Source organism: Elephantulus edwardii, unplaced genomic scaffold, assembly GCF_000299155.1.
Source record: "Elephantulus edwardii isolate Elephantulus edwardi_28Jun2011 unplaced genomic scaffold, EleEdw1.0 scaffold00025, whole genome shotgun sequence".
Taxonomy (NCBI): domain Eukaryota; kingdom Metazoa; phylum Chordata; class Mammalia; order Macroscelidea; family Macroscelididae; genus Elephantulus; species Elephantulus edwardii.
Window position 1 is genome coordinate 17469741 of NW_006399775.1, and position 20224 is coordinate 17489964.

Below are 20224 nucleotides of genomic sequence, written 5' to 3' on the forward strand. Positions count from 1 at the left end.
AGGGACCTCTCCAAAGTACTGAAGAGCAATGGTGTCTCTCTGGAGACGAAGGTGCTTTTGATACAGGCCATGGTCTTCACAATCACTTGTTATGCATCAGAGAGTTGGACAATGACCAAGGAGGATAGAAAGAGAATTGATGCCTTTGAGCTGTGGTGCTGGAGAAGAGTACTGAGAATACCATGGACTGCTAGGAGAACAAACAGATTCATCCTGGAAAGGGTTAAACTGGGTGGCTCCTTGGAGACAAGGATTCTGAGGCTCTGTCTAACATACTTTGGATATGTTGTGAGGGGAGACCGGGACTTGGAGAAGGACATCATGCTTGGGAGGGTGGAGAGAGGGCGCAGGAGGGGAAGGCCCTCTATGAGGTGGATTAATTCAGTGACTGGGGTTATCGGGATGGGAGTGTCGGAGACACTGCGATTGGCATAGGACAGAGCAGAGTTTAGGGCTGTTGTACATAGGGTCGCTATGAGTCGCAAGCAACTCGACGGCACATAACAACATCATCATCTAGGGGTAGGTTATTTGAACATGACTTAAGAAGATGGTAAAATAACCTACAACCAGGAGAGGATAAAATAGATGAATGGGACCTTCTACAAATCAAATCCCTATGCACAACCAAAGATTTCTCCAACAGGGTAAAAAGGGAAGACACGGATTGGGGAAAAAAATATTTGGTAATGACATGTCAGACAAGGGACTTATATCTAGAATTTATAAAATACTCGAGCACCACAATAAGATAAAGGTAAATAACCCAATTGCAAAATGGGGACAGGATATGAACAGACACTTCACCAAAGATATTCAGATGGTGAACAAACACATGAAGAAATGTTCAAGATCCCTAGCTCTAAGAGAGATTCAAATCAAAACAACTATGAGATATCATCTCACCCCCAGTACGAATAGCAAAATTTAACAGAACAGCAAGCAACAAATGCTGGCGATGTTGTGGAGAGACTGGAACCCTTATTCACTGTTGGTGGGAGTGTAAATTGGTATAACCACTATGGAAGGCTGTATGGCACTTTCTAAAAAAATTACAAATAGAAATACCATTTGACCCAGCAATTCCACTACTGGGAATTCACCCTAAAGAAACCATAACCAGCACCCAAGCAGATATATGCACACCATGTTTATTGCGGCTTTGTTTGCAAGAGCAAAGAGCTGAAAACAACCCATGTGCCCATCAACAAATGAATGGATAGAGCAGCTCTGGTATATTCACACAATGGAATACTATGCAGCTTTGAAAATCAAGGAACTCATGAAATATCAAGCAAAATGGATGACCCTGGAGGATATTATGCAGAGTGAAGTATCGCGGTTACAAAAGGACAAATACTGCATAGGACCACTGTTGTAAAACAGGATTGACATCGGGGTTCAGGGAAGACAGAGAAGGAAAGGATGAATGATGTATACTGCACTGAAACAAATGAGTGAGAGAACTGTTTAAAAGGGATATATGATTGGGTATTCTTGTCACGACAGGAGTCCAGAATGAAGATGGCACAGTGGAGTGGACTTGGGGAAAGGATTGCATAACAATGAAAGAGTTTTTCTTTTTCTTTTCAAGAAGAGTGACTAGGGGAGGAGGGGTGGGCAAGGAGAAAAGTGCAACAATGAATGAATGGAAATCCTAAGTCTTTGTAAATTTTATTAAAATTAATTAAAAAAAAGAAGATGGTAAAATAAAATGAGGAATGACATTAAAATCAAGATTTTCTAGGCTCACTAATCTTAATTCTCACACTGGTCTGTCTTCCAGTACATCACCAAAAATCGTATAGGAATAGTTAATACTTCTTCCTCTCCACATGTCTGTCTAAACCACTCCCATACATACATCTTTCTGTTTTGTACACATATATAACCACATAAATATATAAAATTATGATGTGTGTTTCTACAAATTTTATCATATTTTACCTCCCTTTTACTTTTAGTTTTAAAATTTATTCACATTGGCTCATCTAAGTCGTTTATTTCATTTTAATAGCTGTGTTGTTGTTAGGTGCTGTCAAGCTGACTCCTAAGAACAACTTTGTCATATCCTGAACCTGTCACGGTCTCCAGCGTAATCCACTGTGAGTCTATTAACTGTGCTGTTGAAAGTCTTCCTCTCGTTCACTGACCCTTTATTTAGCTTGATGTCTTTGTATCAGGTCTACTTTAGTCTTTAAACTGACATTCTTGCTCTTTATCACCTAAAAGAAATTCATGACAATAGATTTTCCCAATGTAACATATCTTTCAATTTCTTGACTACTGCTAGTAAATCCAAGTAAAAGGAAATGACTGACAATATCTTTCTTTTCTCCATCCATCATGATATCGCCCATTGGTACAATAATGAGGATTTCTGTTTTCTTGATGTTGACATGAAATCCATATAGAAGTTCAAAATCTGAGATATATTTTTTAAAATAATTAAGCTATTTTATCAATCTTTACGAGGAAAAATGTGACAGTATTAGAGAAGACTCATCGACAACCTAATCCTCACTAAGTGCTTGAAGTCTTAGCTTTCTGCAACAAGGTCTTGGCATCTGCATAATTCAAGTTTCTGATGAGTTTTCAACCATGAAAACACATTCTTCTTCATGTAGTTCAGCATACAGATTGAATACTTATGGAAAAAAAGATACATCTCTGACTCCTATCTTTCCTGATTTTGAAATCATAGAACATTTCCCTGTTCTATCTGGACAAATGCTTTTTAATCTGGTGGTCTTGTGGACAGGGAGTTATTCCCAGGTGGCACCTCTCTGGTGGTCTGAATCTTCATACTGAAGATATTATTCATATAAATCTTCGTATTACTTAGCATACAGGTTGAATATGTATGGAAAATGGATTGGCACAGGACAGAGCGGAGTTTAGGGCTGTTGTACATAGGGTCGCTATGAGTTGCAGGCGACTCGACGGCACATAACAACAACAACAACAACATTTCCTCTGGATATGTTACCTGTTTGGCCAATTGTTTTGTGATCTGGTGGCTCAATAAACTGAGAGCTGCTAATCCCAAAGTGACTGCTCTCTAGTGGTTTGAGTCCACCACGGAATTACTGGGAGAAAAATGGGCAGTATCTTGGCAATGCAAAGCCTTTCTAAAACATTCTAGAGGGTCAGATATGAGAGTTTCGATTGGACAGCAATGAAGCAAATCTCACTAGTGACCAAAAAATTTGGAGTTCAAAATCTAAGATATAATTTTTAAAAAAATTTAAGCTATTTTATCAATCTTTATGAGGAAAAATGTGACAGGATTAGAGAAGACTCATCAACAACCTGAATGATACAGATGATATAATTTTACTTGCCAAAACTCAAGAGGACCTCCAGCATTTCCTGTAGAAGATCAAGGACGTAGTCTTCAATATGTGCTGAAGTTCAACATGAAGAAAACAAAGATTCTCACCACTAGGCCAGCTGGCAACACCATAATGGATGGAGAAGAGACTGAGGTTGTTAACAAATTCAGCTTGCTCAGTTCCAAAAACAACACTCTTGACACCAGGAAATCAAAAGACAAACAGCATCAGAAAAATGTGCTGTCAGGGGCTTTGCCACAGGGCTAAAGAGCAAAGATGACTGTCTAAAGACCAAAGTGTACCTGATTGAAGTCTTCACCTTTGTAATTAGTTGCTATGCATCAGAGAGCTGGACAACGACTAAGGATGATAGAAGACGGATCGAAGCCTTTGAGCTGTGGTGCTGGAGAAGAATCTTGAACATATCAAGGACCACTAAGAGAACAAACAGTTCTATCATGGAGAGGGTGAAACCAAGTTGCTCCTTTGGGGCAAGGATTTTGAAATTTCATCTCACATACTTTGGGCACGTGGCCACCAGGGACCAGTCCTTGGAGAATGATATCATTCTTGGAAGGGTAGAGAAACAACACAGGAAAGACCCCAGAGGAGATGGCTGACACAGTAACTGGGGTAATGGGAGTAGGTGTGTCATGATAGAGAGACTGGTTCAGGAAAGGGCAGGGTTCAGAGCTACAGCACACAGACCTGCTAGGATTAGTGTACACAGAGTTGCTATAAGTTGCAGGAGACTTGATGGCAGGTAACAACTGTTTTCTAGGTGTTCTGATAGCACAGACCTCAAATAAAAGATCAGCAGTCCAAACCCGACAGCTGCTCCACTGCGGAAACACACAGTATTCCACGTTCTTAAAGATTTACATCCTTTGAAAACCCTATGGGACAGTTCTACAGTGTCATATAGTGTCAAGCTGAGTCTGCCTTCAACTTGATGTCTGTGAAAAAGCAAAATTTCTCTCTCAATACTGTTCAAGTTTCTAAAATTCAGTTAAGAAAATATGCTCATATTTTTTATTTTTAGTTACTCATTCATATACATTTTATAATATTAAAATGATCATTATTTATCACACCTAATCATAACCTCACCATCTTACTAAATGGCTATCATCTACTAATTAATTTTTACTCCCTTCTCTCTGCCTTGCTATGCTTTACTTAATCATTATTCTCTTTCATTCTTGTAATCCTAGGAAATTGGTTTTGATCCTTTAGTTATTCATATTTATTTACAGAGAATTTTTTTAAAACTGGGGGTATTTTACAGATAAAAATTCTTGTTGATGTAATTTTTCAAAATCCATGAATGCTGATTTAGATGTTCTCTTTCTGATTCAAGCTGCAACAAACTCAATAAGAGCACATCTAACTTGATACAGTATCACTAATCATGAACAATTTCATGCAGGTTTTCGGTCTGCAAGTATTTGTGTGTGTGTGTGGGGGGGGGAAGGCAGATGGCATGGTTTTAGGCAAAGCTCTAAGGTTGTAGTAAATCCAAGATTATGTAAGTTTATAAACCTTGCAAATTGACTCCGTTTTCTTTTTCTCTAGGAAAAGGAACAATACAGAATGTAAACTTTTGTAAGAAATGAATGGGAGAGATTTCTAGGTAAGATGGCAGACCAAACTCTCCTCAAAGAAGACACCAAAACAAAGGTAACAGATAATGATCAAAATTCTGGAATCCTTCGTTTAAAAAGAGAAGAAAGATAAAGAAATAATTCAACCACTGAGTGAAGGAAGAAACAGAATAAAAACTTTGAATAATTAAATAGAATGGTCATTCTGAATAGCTGTTAGCACCATGAAGGAATCCAGAATGTATAGTGAATTTTAAGGGCGGGAACGACAGCAACAGTATCTAGTCACATATATTTCTCTGCAATTTCACTTACTGGAAAGACCTGCTTCTACTCCACCTGACTGACAACAAAACTAGGAGGTGGTTCTTTAAAAAGGTCAATAAAATCGACAAACTACGACCAAAACTAACAAAGGAAAAGACACAATCTGAATAAGAGATGAAACGGGCAACATCACAACAGAACCAACTAAAAGAAAAAGGCTAATATTGGAATATTATTAAAAACTGCTGTCAGAAACCTCTCCACGAACCACTATGAGATATTATCTCACCCTAGTAAGAATAGCAAAATTTAACAAAACAGCAAATATCAAATGCTGGCGAGGTTGCAGGAAAACTGGAACCCTTATTCACTGTTGGTGAGAGTATAAATTGGTACAACCACTATGGAAGGCTGTATGGCGCTTTCTCAAAAAATTGCAAATAGAAATACATTTGACCCAGCAATTCCACTACTGGGAATACACCCTAAAGAAACCATAACCACCACCTAAGCAGATATATGCACACCTATGTTTACTGAAGCTTTATTCACAACAGCAAAGAGCTGAAAACAACCCAAGTACTCATCAACAAACAAATGGATAGAGAAGCTCTGGTATATTCACACAATGGAATACTATGCAGCATTGAAAATCAAGGAACTCATGAAATATTATACAAAATGGATCACCCTGGAGGACATTATGCTGAGTGAATACCTCAGTCACAAAAGGACAAATATTGCATAGGCCACTGTTGTAAAATGGGACTGACATCAGGGTTGAGGGAAGACAGAGGAGGAGGGGAGGAATGATGTATATTGCATTGAAACAGATGAGGGAGAGAACTGTTTAAAAGGGATATATGAATGGGTATTCTTGTCATAACAAAGTCCAGAGTGAAGGCTGCATAGTGCATTGGACTTGGGGGAAGGGACTGCATAACAATAAAAGAGTTTTTCTTTTTCTTTTCAAAGCGAAGAGTGAATTGGGGGAAAGGGGGTGAGTAGAAAGAAAAGTGCAATAATGAATGACTGGAAGCCCTAAGTCTCTGCAAACTTTCATTAAAATTAAAAAGGAGGGGGAAAAAAGAAATATCTCCAAGGTGCTGAGGAGCAACGGTGTCAGTCTGGAGATGAAGGTGCACATGTTACAAGCCATGGTCTTTGCAATTACTTGCTATGCATCAGAAAGCTGGACAATGACTAGGGATGATAAAAGGACGGTTGATGACTTTGAGCTTTGATGGGGGAGAAGAGCATTGAATAAACACCATGGACTGCTAGGAGAACAAACAAGTATGACCTGGAGAGGGTGAAGCCAGGCTGCTCCTTGGAGGCAAAGATTCTCAAGCTCTGTCTTTCTATGGACATGCTGCAAGGCGACAGCAGTCCTTGGAGAAGGATGCCATGCTTGGGTGGGTGGAGGGACAGCTCAGGAAATGAAGACCCTTGATGAGATGGATTGATTCCGTCAATGGGGTATTGGGGATAGGCATGACAGAGACAATAAGATTGGCATGGGGTAGAGCAGGGTTTAGGGTTGTTGTACATAGGATCGCTATGAGTCACAATTGACTCAACAGCATATAACAACAACAACAACAACATACTCAAACAAATATGAAAACCTAGAGGAAATGGACAAATACTTAGAAATTCACAATCTACCTAAACTAATACAAACAGAAATTGAACACCTGAACAGACCCATTACAAAAGAAGAAATTGAACAGGTAATAAAACAACTTCCAGACAAAAAAAGCCCTGGACCTGATGGTTTTACAAGTGAGTATTATTAAACATTCAGAGAAGAACTCTCACCAGTTCTACATAAACTATTTTCAGAAAATAGAAAAAGATGGAATTTTCCCCAGACTCATTCTACAAAGCAAACATACCCTTGATACCAAAGCCAGGTAAAGACACCACCAAAATAGAAAACTATAGGCCAATAACCTTCATGAACATACATGCATAAGGCCTGAATAAAATCCTGGCCAATAGAATCCAACAATGTTGTTGTTGTTGTTGTTATGTATCATAGAGTCGCTTGCGACTCATAGCAACGCTACATACAAGAGCCCTAAATGCCATTCTATCCTGTGCCAACCTCGCTGTCTCAAACACATTCTCTCCCACCACTCTACTCACAGAATCGATCCATCTCATCGAGGGTCTTCCTCTCTTGCGCCACCCCTCCACTCTCCCAAACATGATGTCCCTCTCCAAGGACCAGTCCCTCCTTGCAACATACCCAAAGTATGTCAGACGAAGCTTCAGAATCCTTGACTCCAGGGAACATTCTGGCTTCACCCTCTCCAGGACAAACCTGTTTGTTCTCCTAGCAGTTCATGGTATATTCAACACTCTTCTCCAGCACCACAGCTCAAAGGCATCAAAAAAACAAAACACAATTCATTGACCAAGTGGGATTCATAACAGGTATGCAAGTATGGTTCAACATAAGAAAAACAATCAATGTAGTTCATCACATTAACAAAGTAAAGAACAAGAACCACATGATCCTATCAATTGATGCAGAAAAGGCCATTAACAAAATCAAACACCCTTTCCTGATTGAAACAACATAATAGAAGAGGGGAATTTCTTCAACATAGTAAAAAGTATGTATGCAAACCTGAGAGCCAACATTGTTCTCTATGGAGAGAGGTTAAAGGCATTCCCCTGGAGAACAGGAACTAGGCAAGGATGCCCACTATCACCTCCCATATTCAATATTGTACTGGAAGTCTAGCGATAGCAGTAAGACAAGAAAAGGAAATAAGAGGTATCCAAAACGGTAAAGAGGAGGTAAAAGAAGTTCTTTATGCAAATGATATACTGAGAAAATTCTAAAGATTCAGCAAGAAAACTACTGGACATAGTGGACCAATTCAGCAAAGCAACAAGATAGAAGATCAACATATTTTTCAACTGGATTTCTCTAGTGTCAAAGAAAATACAGAACTGGAGCTAAGAAAAACAATTCCCAACACAATAGCTAATCACAAGATTAAATACTTGGGAGTAAATCTAACTAGAAACACAAAAGACCTTTTCAAAGGAAATTACAAAACATTACTATAAGAAAAAAATTGGGAGAAATGGAAGAATATTGCTCTTCGAAAGGAAGACACAATATTGTGTAAATGACAATTCTATCAAAGGCATTCTACATATTCAATGCAATTCCAATATAAATACCAATTCCATTCTTCAATGAGATGGAAAAGGCAATTTCTAATTTCATCTGGAATGGAAAAAGACTCTGAGTAAGCAAAGCACTCCTTAAAGAGAGAATAAAGGTAGGAGGCATCTCACTCCCTGATTTCAAATCCTACTACACTGCTGTGGTGGTCAAGACAACATGGTGCTGGTACAATGACAGACACATAGGCCAATGGAATGGAATTGAGAACCCAGAAATCAGCCCATCTACCTATGAACAACTGATTTTTGACAAAGAGATGACATCAGTAAGTTGGGAAATGATAGACTTTTTAATAAATGGTGTTGGAAAATTGGAAAACTACTTGCAGAAAACTCAAGCAAGAACCACACCTCACACCATACACAAAAACAAACTCTAAGTAATCAAAGGCCTAGGACTAAAACCAAGGGCTATAAATATAAACTTCATTAGACAAAAGCCTGGAAGAACTGTACAAGCCCTAATCTACAACATAAACAGTCTTCCAAGCATCCTTAAAAACCTACAACCAGGGGAGTATAAAATAGAGGAATGGGATCTTCTAAGAATCAAATCCCTATGCATGTCCAAAAATTTCTCCAAAACGGTAAAAGGGGAAGTTACAGACTGGGGGGGGGGGGGAATTTGGTAATGACATGTGTGATAAGGGACTTCTATCTAGAATTTATAGAGTACTGAAGCACCACAAGGTAAAGGTAAACAACCTAATTGAAAAATGGGCACAGGATATGAACACACAGTTCACCAAAGAAGACATTCAGATGGTGAACAAACACATGAAGTGTTCAAAATCCCTAGCTCTAAGAAAGATACAAATCAAAACAACTATCTCACCCCAGTGAAGAAGAGCAAAATTTAACAGCAGTGAACAAGAGATGCTGACAATGTGGAGAAATTGGAACCCTTATTCACTATTGGTGGGAGTGTAAAATGGTGTAACCAGTATGGAAGTCAGTTTGGTGCTTTCTCAAAAAGTTGCCCCCCCCCCCCAAAAAAAAAGTTGCAAATAGAAATACCATTTGATTCAGCAATTCTACTACTGGGAATATACCCTAAAGAAACCAGAACTGCCACTCAAGCACGTACATGCACACTCATGTTTACTGCTGCTTTGTTCACAATGGAAAAGAGTTGGAAACAACCCACGTGCCCATCAACAAACGAATGGACAGAGAAGCTCTAGTATATTCACACAATGGAATATTATGCAGCATTGAAAAACAAGGAACTTATGAAATATTATACAAAATGGGTGGCCCTGGAGGACATTATGTTGAGTGAAGTATCTCAGCCACAAATGGACAAATATTGCATAGTGCCACTGTTGTAAAATAGGACTGACACTGGGGTTGGGGGGAACCTAAGAAAAGAGGGGATAAACAATGTATACTGCAATGAAACAGATGAGAGAGAAAACAGTTTAAAAGGAATATATGATTAGGTATTATTTTCATGACATGATAAGAACTGTAAAGTGGACTTGGGGGGGACTGTATAACAATGAAAGAATTTTTTTCTTCTCTTCAAAGAGAAAAGCGAAGTAGGGGGTATGGATGGGCAGGGAAGAAACTGTGTAACAATGTATGTAGGGAATTCCAATGTCTCTATAAACTTTCATTAAAATTTCAATTAAAAAATTACTAGATAATTATAATCAACAAAGTGATATGTTGATCATCAAATTCCACTATAGTAACAAAAAGAACTCTAAAAAGAAAACAATGCCTTTTACAATAACCACTCTAGAGACAAACTATTTAGGATCAAAAGCCAACCCCAGGTATAAAAGACCTTTACAAAGAAAACTACAAAACACTACTTTAAGAAACCCAAAAAGACTTACATAAAAACCCAAAGAAAGGTTTACACATAGATCTACTAATCCTTTTTGGTAAGAGATAAACTGGGATCAAGCTTAGATAGCCTAGTCTATGGAATAGAGAGACTCAAATAAATAGTCAGAAATGTACAATCTGAAGACGATAAAATTGATCAAGGGACCTTCTAACGAGTAAATCTTTATGCGCATCAAAAACTTTTCCCAACAGAGTAAAAAAACAGTTGGCAATATCATTTCAGACAAGGATCTCATATGAAAAGTTTATAGAATCCTACAGGGCCCTCCACAAGGAAAAGATTGCTAACACAGTTACAAAATGGACAAAAGACATGGAGAGAATCTGCAGAGGAAGATATTAGAATCACCAATATACACATGAAGAAATGCCTCAAATCACTGGCAATAAGAGAGATGTAAATAAAAAAATCACAATGAGATACCATCTCACTTCAGTAGCAGTGGCAAAGTTTAACAGAACAGCAAGTAATAAATGTTGGAGATGATATGGGGAGACAGAAACTCTTTTGAAATTATGCATATTAACAGTAATTAATGTTATAAAACAGAGTAGCTATGAACGACTGAATAAAAATCCAATATTGATTTATAGACTCTCCCTCCCAAAAAGTGTTACTGAACTACATAAAGAACAAAAAAATTAGTGAGGATTGCTTTCTAGTCCTTGAAGAGAGACATCATGCTGGGAAAGGCAGGGTCAGCAAAAGCGAGGAAGATGCTCAAGCAGACGAACGGACAGTGACTACCACAATGGGCTTGAGCTTGTCATCAAAGAAGTTTCAGCAAAAAGGGGGAAAGTGATACGAAATGTGCAGAAAAATCTCCATCATATTTAGAAAAGCAAAAATAGATCTATCTTTAGGGGTTAAGACCCATAAATTAGAAAACTTTAAATCATAATTATAAACATTACATAGAACCTTTAAAAAAAACCCAGTCATTAGTTAATAGCAAGTTGCTTTACCTGGCATGACTGCTGCACTTTTAATTCTTTAATGAATTCAGTTACATATAACTACATAAATAAATAATAAACTGCTAAGTCACAGCAACACACTAGAAAAAGACATGACTTTTCTATCCACATTTTTTTAATTAATTTTAATGAAAGTTTACCCAGAGACTTAAGGTTTCCATTCATTGTTGTACTCTTCTCCCTTCTCACCCCCTCCCCTCCAATTCACTCTTCTCCTTGAAACTGGAGAGGGTCAGATGTGAGTCCAATCTTACTCAATAGCAATGAGGGTGAGTAAGTGATTACTCCTCTGCAATCATACTTCCTGTAGGCTGTGATGAAAATAATCACAGCAACCATAAAAACCACAACTTGAAGATGACAGAGCTTCTGTCACCCATTACACTAAATAAATGATAAAGAAAAGCTACTGACCAATCAGTAACATTAGTAAGAAAGAAGCTTCAATTTTATTGAGAGGGAAAACTTACAAAGCATAGGTAGGTGTACTTTTGTTACTTTTATGCTGCTAATGGGCATATAAGAAACTATACTGTTTACGTAATAAACTATGGTCTGTGTCCCACTGAGAGGTATCGAAGTATTAATGAATACATAATGCTACACTAGGGGGCAAATACCAAACTATGGACCAAGTCCTATTGCTTACAGTATAAAAGCAGAAAAAAAACCAACATAAACATAAATGTCAACGTATTAAATGTAAATAAAGACATGGTTATGATTTTTTAAAACCTTCATTTTCATTTATTTTTCTATAGGAAAAGTATATTAGGTATCATGGTGACAATAATACTTGAATTTATCTAGTCTCTCATACTTGTTTGGAATAAAACATTGTTTAATGTAAAAACAGTAACAACAGTGAATTATTTTATGACCACACAAGGATTTTCTGAAGTATCCACAAACCTTTAGCTTAACCTTCCTGTATGATAAAACAATTCCTTACAGCTGTAATTATTAGCATTTCTTTACTATAGAATGGTCACACACTAATGTCTATACAATGTTGTTGTTAGGTGCCAAAGAGTTGAGTACAATTCATAGTGACCCTGTGAACAGATCTGACCCGTCTCATCCTGTGCCATCTTCGCACTACCCTTGTCCTATAACTCTTCATCCTAAAACACTAATATTAAAACAGGAAAGTAAACATTTAGGTTATGTGCTCCCAAAGCAAGCATAGGAAAGTAAACATTTTAAGGTCTTCTTGGGATGTCTGAAATCACAGAACCACACTTCTAGAAATGAGGTAATCAAAATCATTACTAGTTATCAACTGCATATAGTTAAAATGGGTCAGATTGTTCCTCATATAATAATTTTTCTAAATATCCAATTCCAGGAAAAAGTCATTAAGTTCATTTCAATATCCAAAGTGCCTCACTGTGCTGTATTGACAACCTTACAAACTGTGTCACTGAGACAACACTGGTTGGTAAATTAAGGACGACCTTCCTGCTCATGAAATTAACAAAGTATTCTCCCCCTCCCCCGTCACCCTACTCCCTAAAAAAGGTTCCCTAGACCACTGATGCAACTGTTAGCAAATTTGTCTCATGCGTAACTGTCAAATACTGCTCCTTTTGCAACCTACTAAAACCTGTAATATCAACTAGGCTACTAGGCAATGATGCTTTTAATAAAAATGAGCCTAACTGATATACTCACACTCTCACTGCCATCAAGTCAAAACCAATTCATGGCTGACCAACTCTCCACTGGGTTTTTGGAGGCTATAACACACAGGAAGAGACGTCCATCTTTCCTTCTTGGGAGAAGCTGGCAGGTTCAAACCATGGGACATTCCCAGAGAGAAGGTATTTTTGTCTAAAGAGTCACTGGTGGATTTGAACTGGTAGAGAGGCATCACCTTTGGATTAGCAGTAGACCTCCCTACAGACTATTCCACCAGAGCTCCCCTGCATCTGGATTCAACATCAACTTGCTGCTGCTGAGTCAGAGCCAACTCACAGGTGACCCTGCAGCAGGTTTCCAAGGCTTTAAGACACATGGGAGGAGACTGCTCATCTTTCTCCTTCGGAGTAGGTGGTGGATTTTAATCACCTGCCTTTGAGTTGGAAGCACAACGCCTTAACCACCATATCTCTCAAAGAACTATCTAAAAGATATGTTTCAAAGTGTGTTTACTCTGGCAGCATACGTACTAAAACACATGATGGAGATGCTATATTGGGATCCTCCTGAAAGCGAGGACTCCTATTTTAGCCATGAGAATCCAGGAAAATTATGTGTAGAACTATTATAAGAGATAAGAGCCATGTGGAACATAAGACTTTTAAGATAAAGTGGCTCCTGCACCCATCCAATGTGAATCCCATCTACCTGCTTCTAAAGTTGTCACTTGAGAAGATAGCTCCTGGAAGGCCATATGAACTGCTGCAAGAATTACTCCTTAAGACAGAAATACCAGCTGTTGTTCCTGTCAGCAATCCAGAACTTGTCTCACATTGATTTTTAGCACACTGATGCCAAATGTGGTCTACAGCATATCTGTGAATTTGAATGTTGAACCTATGAAAAAATGCCATTCATAAAAACTCATAATACAACAGACTATTATATAGTTTATGTGTGAAACTGGTGGTGACCTAATTATGATTAATTTTGAACACTTAGCTAGTTTATAAAGATAATTATCATGCCATGGATTTTGGATGTTTCATCTTTAACTTTCTTTGTACAAAACTCCTACTTAATGAGGAAATAAAGTGACTTAAGTACTGTTACCATCTTGAATTTAAAGTTTGTATAAAGTATCTTTACTGTGGCTAAAAGTAACTCATGTGTAGATTACATTTTCAAAGACTGACAAATCTATATACTAAAAAACACACAAAAATGGGAATTTCCTGGAAATCAGCCTGCCAAGGAATCATACCCAAGCTGTCTCTAGTTAAGTCATTTAACTACCTGTTCCATTTGTTCTCCGTTTTGTTCATACTTTGAGAAAGAGTATTTCCACTGTACTTCTATTTTTAAGTGGTCCTTTTAACTTGAGTAGTAAATAATACTTTTTGTTGCACTCAAACTCAGTATCAAATAAAGCTGATATTCATTTAAGGTTTTCCTCTTAAGAACATAAATGCACATCAGTTTTCAAAAATAAATTTCTTTGAACTTTCTGTCTTAATCTCATCTCCCTCCACTTTCTTATCAGGCATCTTTACATTACTCATCAGCGTTTTTACAATAAATTCTCTATTACAATTAACAATACAGCACAATATACTGTATTACTCTGCCATATGAATTCAAGCTTTATAGAAGATATGGCCAAGGGAGTTATCTTACTACTATAATTGTACAAGTATTTTTTGTTTCTGCAAAAAAATTATCTCCTCTATTCTATTTTGCTTAAAATTCAAAGCAAAGGGTTTTCCTCCATATTTGACAGAGACATAAGTAACCAATATTTTCTATAAGAAAAACAAAAACAAGGTTAACTTTTATAACTGAGACAAAGTCTAATTTTACGGACTATAAAAGGGAACTATGGTAAATTGAAGAGCTCTAGTGTTACAAGTATTAAACACTTGGCTGATAACTAAAAGGTTAGTGGTTTGAACTTAGCCACTCATTCCACAGGAAAAATAATTTAGCAGTCTGCTCTGTAAAGACTTAGAGCCTTGGAGTCTTACAGAGTCTCTAGAATTAGGAAATGATTTGATGGCAACAGGTTTGTCTTGTGGTTTCATTGTAACCTGAGGAGTGTGAGCCCCACCTAACAGGGTCATCATTTCATTACTCAGCCGGTACACACTGCTGCCAAATCTCATTTTTTTTAATGAGAAAGAGGAAATCCATATTTTTATGTGAAATATCTCCAATTTTTAAAGTTGACAGCAATTTTATATTTCTAAAAATGATGGACATGAAAATATGTTGACATAAAAACTTGTTCACAGTATCATTATTCAGAATAACCAAAGTATGGAAGTAAAATGTCCATTCATCAACAGGTAAATGGATAAGTAAAATATGGTATTATCTATAAAATGGAATATTTAGCTATAAGAAGAACTGAAAAACTGATACACACTAACTACAAAATGTGTAAACCTTGAAAACATCCTAAGTAAACTAACCAGTCACTAAGACCTCATATACTTAAAAAACAAAAAAATAGTTAAGAAAGTATTGTATTATTTCATTTCTATTCAATCTCCAGAATACACAACCCCCTAAACTCACAAATTTACAGTAGTTTTAAAAAATTTTTTATTATTACTATTGATTTTAATGAAAACAGAAACTTTGGATTCCCATTCATTCATTGTTGCACTTTTCGCCCTGCCCACCCGTCCCCTCCCCAGTTCACTCTTCTCTTAGAAAAGTAAAAGAAAAATTCTTCCATTGTTATACAATCCCTCCCCCAGGTCCACTCCACTATACAGCCTTTGTTCTGGACTCCTGTCATGACAAAAATACCTACTCACATATCCCTTTTAAACAGTTTTCTCCCTCATTTGTTTCAATGCAGTACATTATTTATCCTATCTTTCTCAGTTTTCCCCCAACCTTGAGGTCAGTCCTGTTTTACAACAGTGGCAGTATGCAGTATTTGTCCTTTTGTGACTGAGATATTTCACTCAGCATAATGATCCTCCAGGCTCACCCATTTTGAATAATATTGCATGAGTTCCTTCTTTTTCGATGCAGCATAGTATTCCATTGTGTGAATATACCATAGCTTCTCTATCCATTCACTTGTTGATGGGCACTTAGGTTGTTGCCAACTCTTTGCCATTGTGAACAAAGCCTCAATAAACATGGGTGTGCATGCATCTGCTTGGGTGGCTGTTATGGTTTCTTTGGTGTATATTCCCAGTAGTGGAATTGCTGGGTCAAATGGTATTTCTACTTGCAACTTTTTGAGAAAGCACCATACTGCTTTTTCCATAGTGGCTGCACCCTTTTACACTCCAACCAACAGTGAATAAGGGTTCCAGTTTCTCCACAACCTCACCAGCATTTATTGCTTGTGTAAATTAGTAGTTTTAAGAGCTAGGAAGAATGGGGAAAATAGTAAGGTTTCTTCTCTAGGTGATAGAAATGTTCAAATCAGATTATAGTGTGGTTGTACAGTACTGTCAATAAACTAAAAAAACTCACTAAATAGTATGCTTTGAAATTACTTAAATGATGAGTTGTACTTCTTAAAAAAATTTAAAGCAGTACTGTACAAACCAAAATGAAAGGTTTTCAGGTCAAATTAGATTTGTGAACTCCTGCCCATCTGCAATTTCTATTCTTTACTATTGTTGCTGTATGCTATCAATTATGAGTTATAGTAACCCTGACAGAGCAGCATTGACGTATATAGCTTCCTAAGTGTAAATCTTTATAGGAGCAGACCCCTAGTCTTTTCTACAGATTCTCAAACAATTCTCCCTATCATTCTACATGCAGGCAGAAGTAACAGATGCTAACAAAAGAACAAGTTTTTTCTAACTAATAAGAAAACCCCATTGATTTAAAGGTTAGGATTTCTCATAACTTGTAATTTATCCCTTAAAAGTTTTCTTACATTTGCTAGCCCTTCTAAATTAGAGCATGTGTATAATGTAAAGTATACTTATATACTGAATTGCATGCTACTCTACCTGAAATGATACAGGGAGCCTTTAGAGTTTTGAAATCTAATCCACTATGTTATTACACAATCCAAGAGTATTTCAAATCCAAATAAAATCAAGGGTGAAGCAGGATTTCCATTAATACAACTGAAATAAATACAGTATAAGTAAATGCTAGTGGTCTCAGGAAAGGCACCAAGAAGATGGGATTACAAATGGCTACTAAAGTATAAAACTAGGATTTCCAGAGTGAAGGGAAAGAATCTCAAGAAGAAAACAACATGACAGTGAATAAATGTTTAAGACACAGGGGGGGAAATTAAGGCATCCAGAAAATCAGAAATCAATACCCACAAAAAGAAACAGTAAGGGACTTGAGAATCCTGAATGCTAGTCTAAGAAATGTAGGCCTTTTTCAGAAAGCCATTTTAATGATTTTAAAAGCAAAAGTTAATTCAATTATTTAGCTGCTATATTTTCTAGGTAACTTGTTGCCTTTTCTTTTTTCACGTTTTTAAAAACATTTAATTTAGAGATGTTTCTTATTTTCAAAACGGTCTTAGGGGCCCAGAGTTCCAGGGAGCCCGGTGGCACAGGGGGTTATGCACTCTGCTGCCAATGAAAAGAGGGCAATCCGACTCCCCCAGCTTCTCAGCAGGAGAAAGACAAGGCCATCTGTTTCTGGAGGTGGTGGCCTGAGAGACCACCGGGGGCAGTGCTGGTGTCCTGAGGGGGCTGCTCTGGTAGAGGGGGGTGTTCCCCAAGGACAAGGAGAGACAAACAGCGCGAGAGCTGTGCAGCTAAGCGACTACAAAACCAGTGAGGGGATCCTAACCTGGTCAGAGTGGCCTCCATGGGCCAGGCTGCCCGCCCACTGCAGGATAGTATGGTGAGCTCAGTGAGACTCTGCAAAACAAGTGTGGGGACACTACCCCAAGTCAGAGTGGCCTCTGTGACCTGGGCTGCCCAACCACTGCAGGACAATGCAGTCAGCTCAGTGAGACTCTGCTACAACCATTCAAATGGGAAAGGCGTGGGCTGGCTTCTTCATTAGGAAGTGGGGGGGGTGGTCCTCCCTGCGGATGCTCCGGTACTTGGACATGTCTTCTGGGAAGGCTTTGGAAAGTTCCTGAATCAATAGGCTTTTAAATTTCTTTATCGGTAAAAAAAAAATAAAAAAAATAAAAATTTCTTCATCATGTTGATCTTGCCCTTCACCTGCTCATTCTTTGCCAGAGCCGGCTCTAGGCACTCTTTGGTGTAGAGCTGGGGGGTTTGGCCTTGATCTGTACACTCAAAAACTTCTACAGGCACCATAATATCATAAAGCAGCTGTCTGCACTTATCAATATCCTGTAAGCCAGTACCAATGAAATTCAGCTTCTGGTTGAGCCCAGTCTGTCTGCTGGGCTGGAAGTCGCTGACGATGATACCGAGCTGCTGGATGTTCTCCACAAACTTCTCCAGGTGCCCCTCCAGGTGGTCGAACTCTGCCATCGTAGCCACGGTCCTCCAGGAGACTGCACCAGTAAGCCGCTGCCCAGCCCACCATCTGCTTCCTGCTTTCCTTGCTGCCTTTTCTTATAGGGGTTATTTTTATAGGCAATGTATTTTTTCTATGGCACATCTGGCATTAAAAAAAGGTGCTAAATAATTATCTTAAATTATATATAAATTTAACTAATGAGCTATGTTAAATAAAATAACTGGCTGCTTTGTTTTTAATTTTCTAATTCTCATTTATTCTTCTTAATGCTTCGTTTTCAAACACAACTGCACTTAATTTTTCGTTTTTGTCATATTTTCCTTTATTATTCTCAATATAATACACATTTTCTAAGACTGCTTCAAAACAGCAATCTATTCTTAGCACCAACCAAAAGGGCATTTTCTATCTAGGAGAAGTAAATGTGAAACACTAAAATCCTATTTCCTTTTTATTATTAGTTTTTGTGTGTGTACCGTCAAATCGGATCTGTCTGGTACAGGAGGAGATTAACCCTCCTTCTTCAGCAGAGCATCTGGTGGATCTGAACTGCGCACCTCTGGGATTGTAGTGCAACTTGTTGCCACTAGACCACCAGAGTTCCCTAAAATCCTATTTCTTTAGTTGTGTCACGGAACCAGAAAAGGGTAAGACATAAGGGTATAGGGGTTGAATAAAAGTCTATGTGCACTCTCAAAAGTATGAACTGTGCGGACTCTGGAGACAGCCTACGTTTGAACACTGAACATTGTCACGAACTGATTATGAGACCTTGGGAATAGTACTTAAATTCTGTTATGTTTCAATTCCCTTAACTGAAAAAAGGAATAATAATATATAATTTCAACCTCACAGCTTATGATGCAAGTTTTGAGACTTTATGTAGCTATTTTATCCACTTATAATGTAAACTTCACAAGAAAAACGGATTTTGGTCTGCTGTTTATTGAACCACTATGTTTATAATCACACTTAACATATAGTAGATGCACAATAACCTACTGAATGTAATATGCTTCTGTTAGAGCAAGAGAAGTGGATGAAGCAATGTGAAAAAAATGAAGAGGATTTAATGTCTTACTCCACTACTATTTCACTATGACATCCTCCATCTATATATTGCCTTCCTTTTATTTATGCCAAATGTTTTACCATGTTTCCATCAAGAAAATTTCACAGCTTTATGAAAACCTCTGCTATGTGTGTTTCTAAAAAGTTAATCAAAGATTATCCCTACAATCCTGCCATTCAAAGTGTGATATCTTAAGCATGATATAGACAGAAACAGAAATCAAAGGCTCCATCCAAGATCTACTGAGTCATATTTCTCATTTTAAAGAGAGCCACAGGTGAACAATACATATACTAAAGTTTGAGTTTGTTGTAGAAGTATCAAAGTCTAAATCTAAACTCTGACACCTTACTACCTGTATGACTTATGGCTAGTTTCTAAATTTTCTATCTGTAAAATTGAAATAATAATAATATCTGTTAACTCAAATACATGCCAGACAGCAAGGAACACAGTAATATTAGCTGTTATACTCCCCCTCTCTTGTACAGTAAGGTCAACCAGAAAAATTTTATTAACAGACAATAGGAATGGTTTTCTTTTAGTGAGGAAGTAGCAAGGGGTTTCAAGGGGATTACCCCCACTAATTTAAACTATGCAACAAAATTTTCCTCTAAGTTCAGTGTCAATTATTATTTTGACCACTTTTCCAATGTATCCTCTCTCTCTGATTTTAATATTAGTTATATATGGGGATAAACAAATTCAGGGATCAACGACCAAAGTGAACAACCTAAAGAATAACTAATATGAAGCCTCAATGCAAATTTATCCTTAAAAAATTTACTTTAGTGCTCGCTTCGGCAGCACAT

At 37.6% G+C, this 20224-nt stretch overlaps 2 protein-coding genes across 2 annotated transcripts in view; both read right to left on the reverse strand.

The window, feature by feature from the left end:
* RSF1 (remodeling and spacing factor 1) overlaps positions 1-20224 on the reverse strand; it is a 149460-nt gene that overhangs the window by 64135 nt on the left and 65101 nt on the right. The gene's annotated exons all lie outside the window — the stretch shown is intronic.
* Positions 17873-18351, reverse strand: LOC102875603 (mediator of RNA polymerase II transcription subunit 10-like). Its single transcript, XM_006882902.1, has 2 exons — positions 18054-18351; positions 17873-18015 (listed from the first exon to the last, which is right to left on the reverse strand). Exons 1-2 carry the CDS (start codon positions 18349-18351, stop codon positions 17873-17875), a joined length of 441 nt encoding a protein of 146 aa, XP_006882964.1.

Coding starts and splice junctions, on each gene's coding strand:
- LOC102875603 (XM_006882902.1), bottom strand. CDS start 18,351: ATGGCAGAGTTCGACCACCTGGAGGGGCACCTGGAGAAGTTTGTGGAG. Junction 18,016..18,053: donor GGTGAAGGGCAAGATCAACA/TGATGAAGAAAT, acceptor TTTTTTTTTTAC/CGATAAAGAAATTTAAAAGC.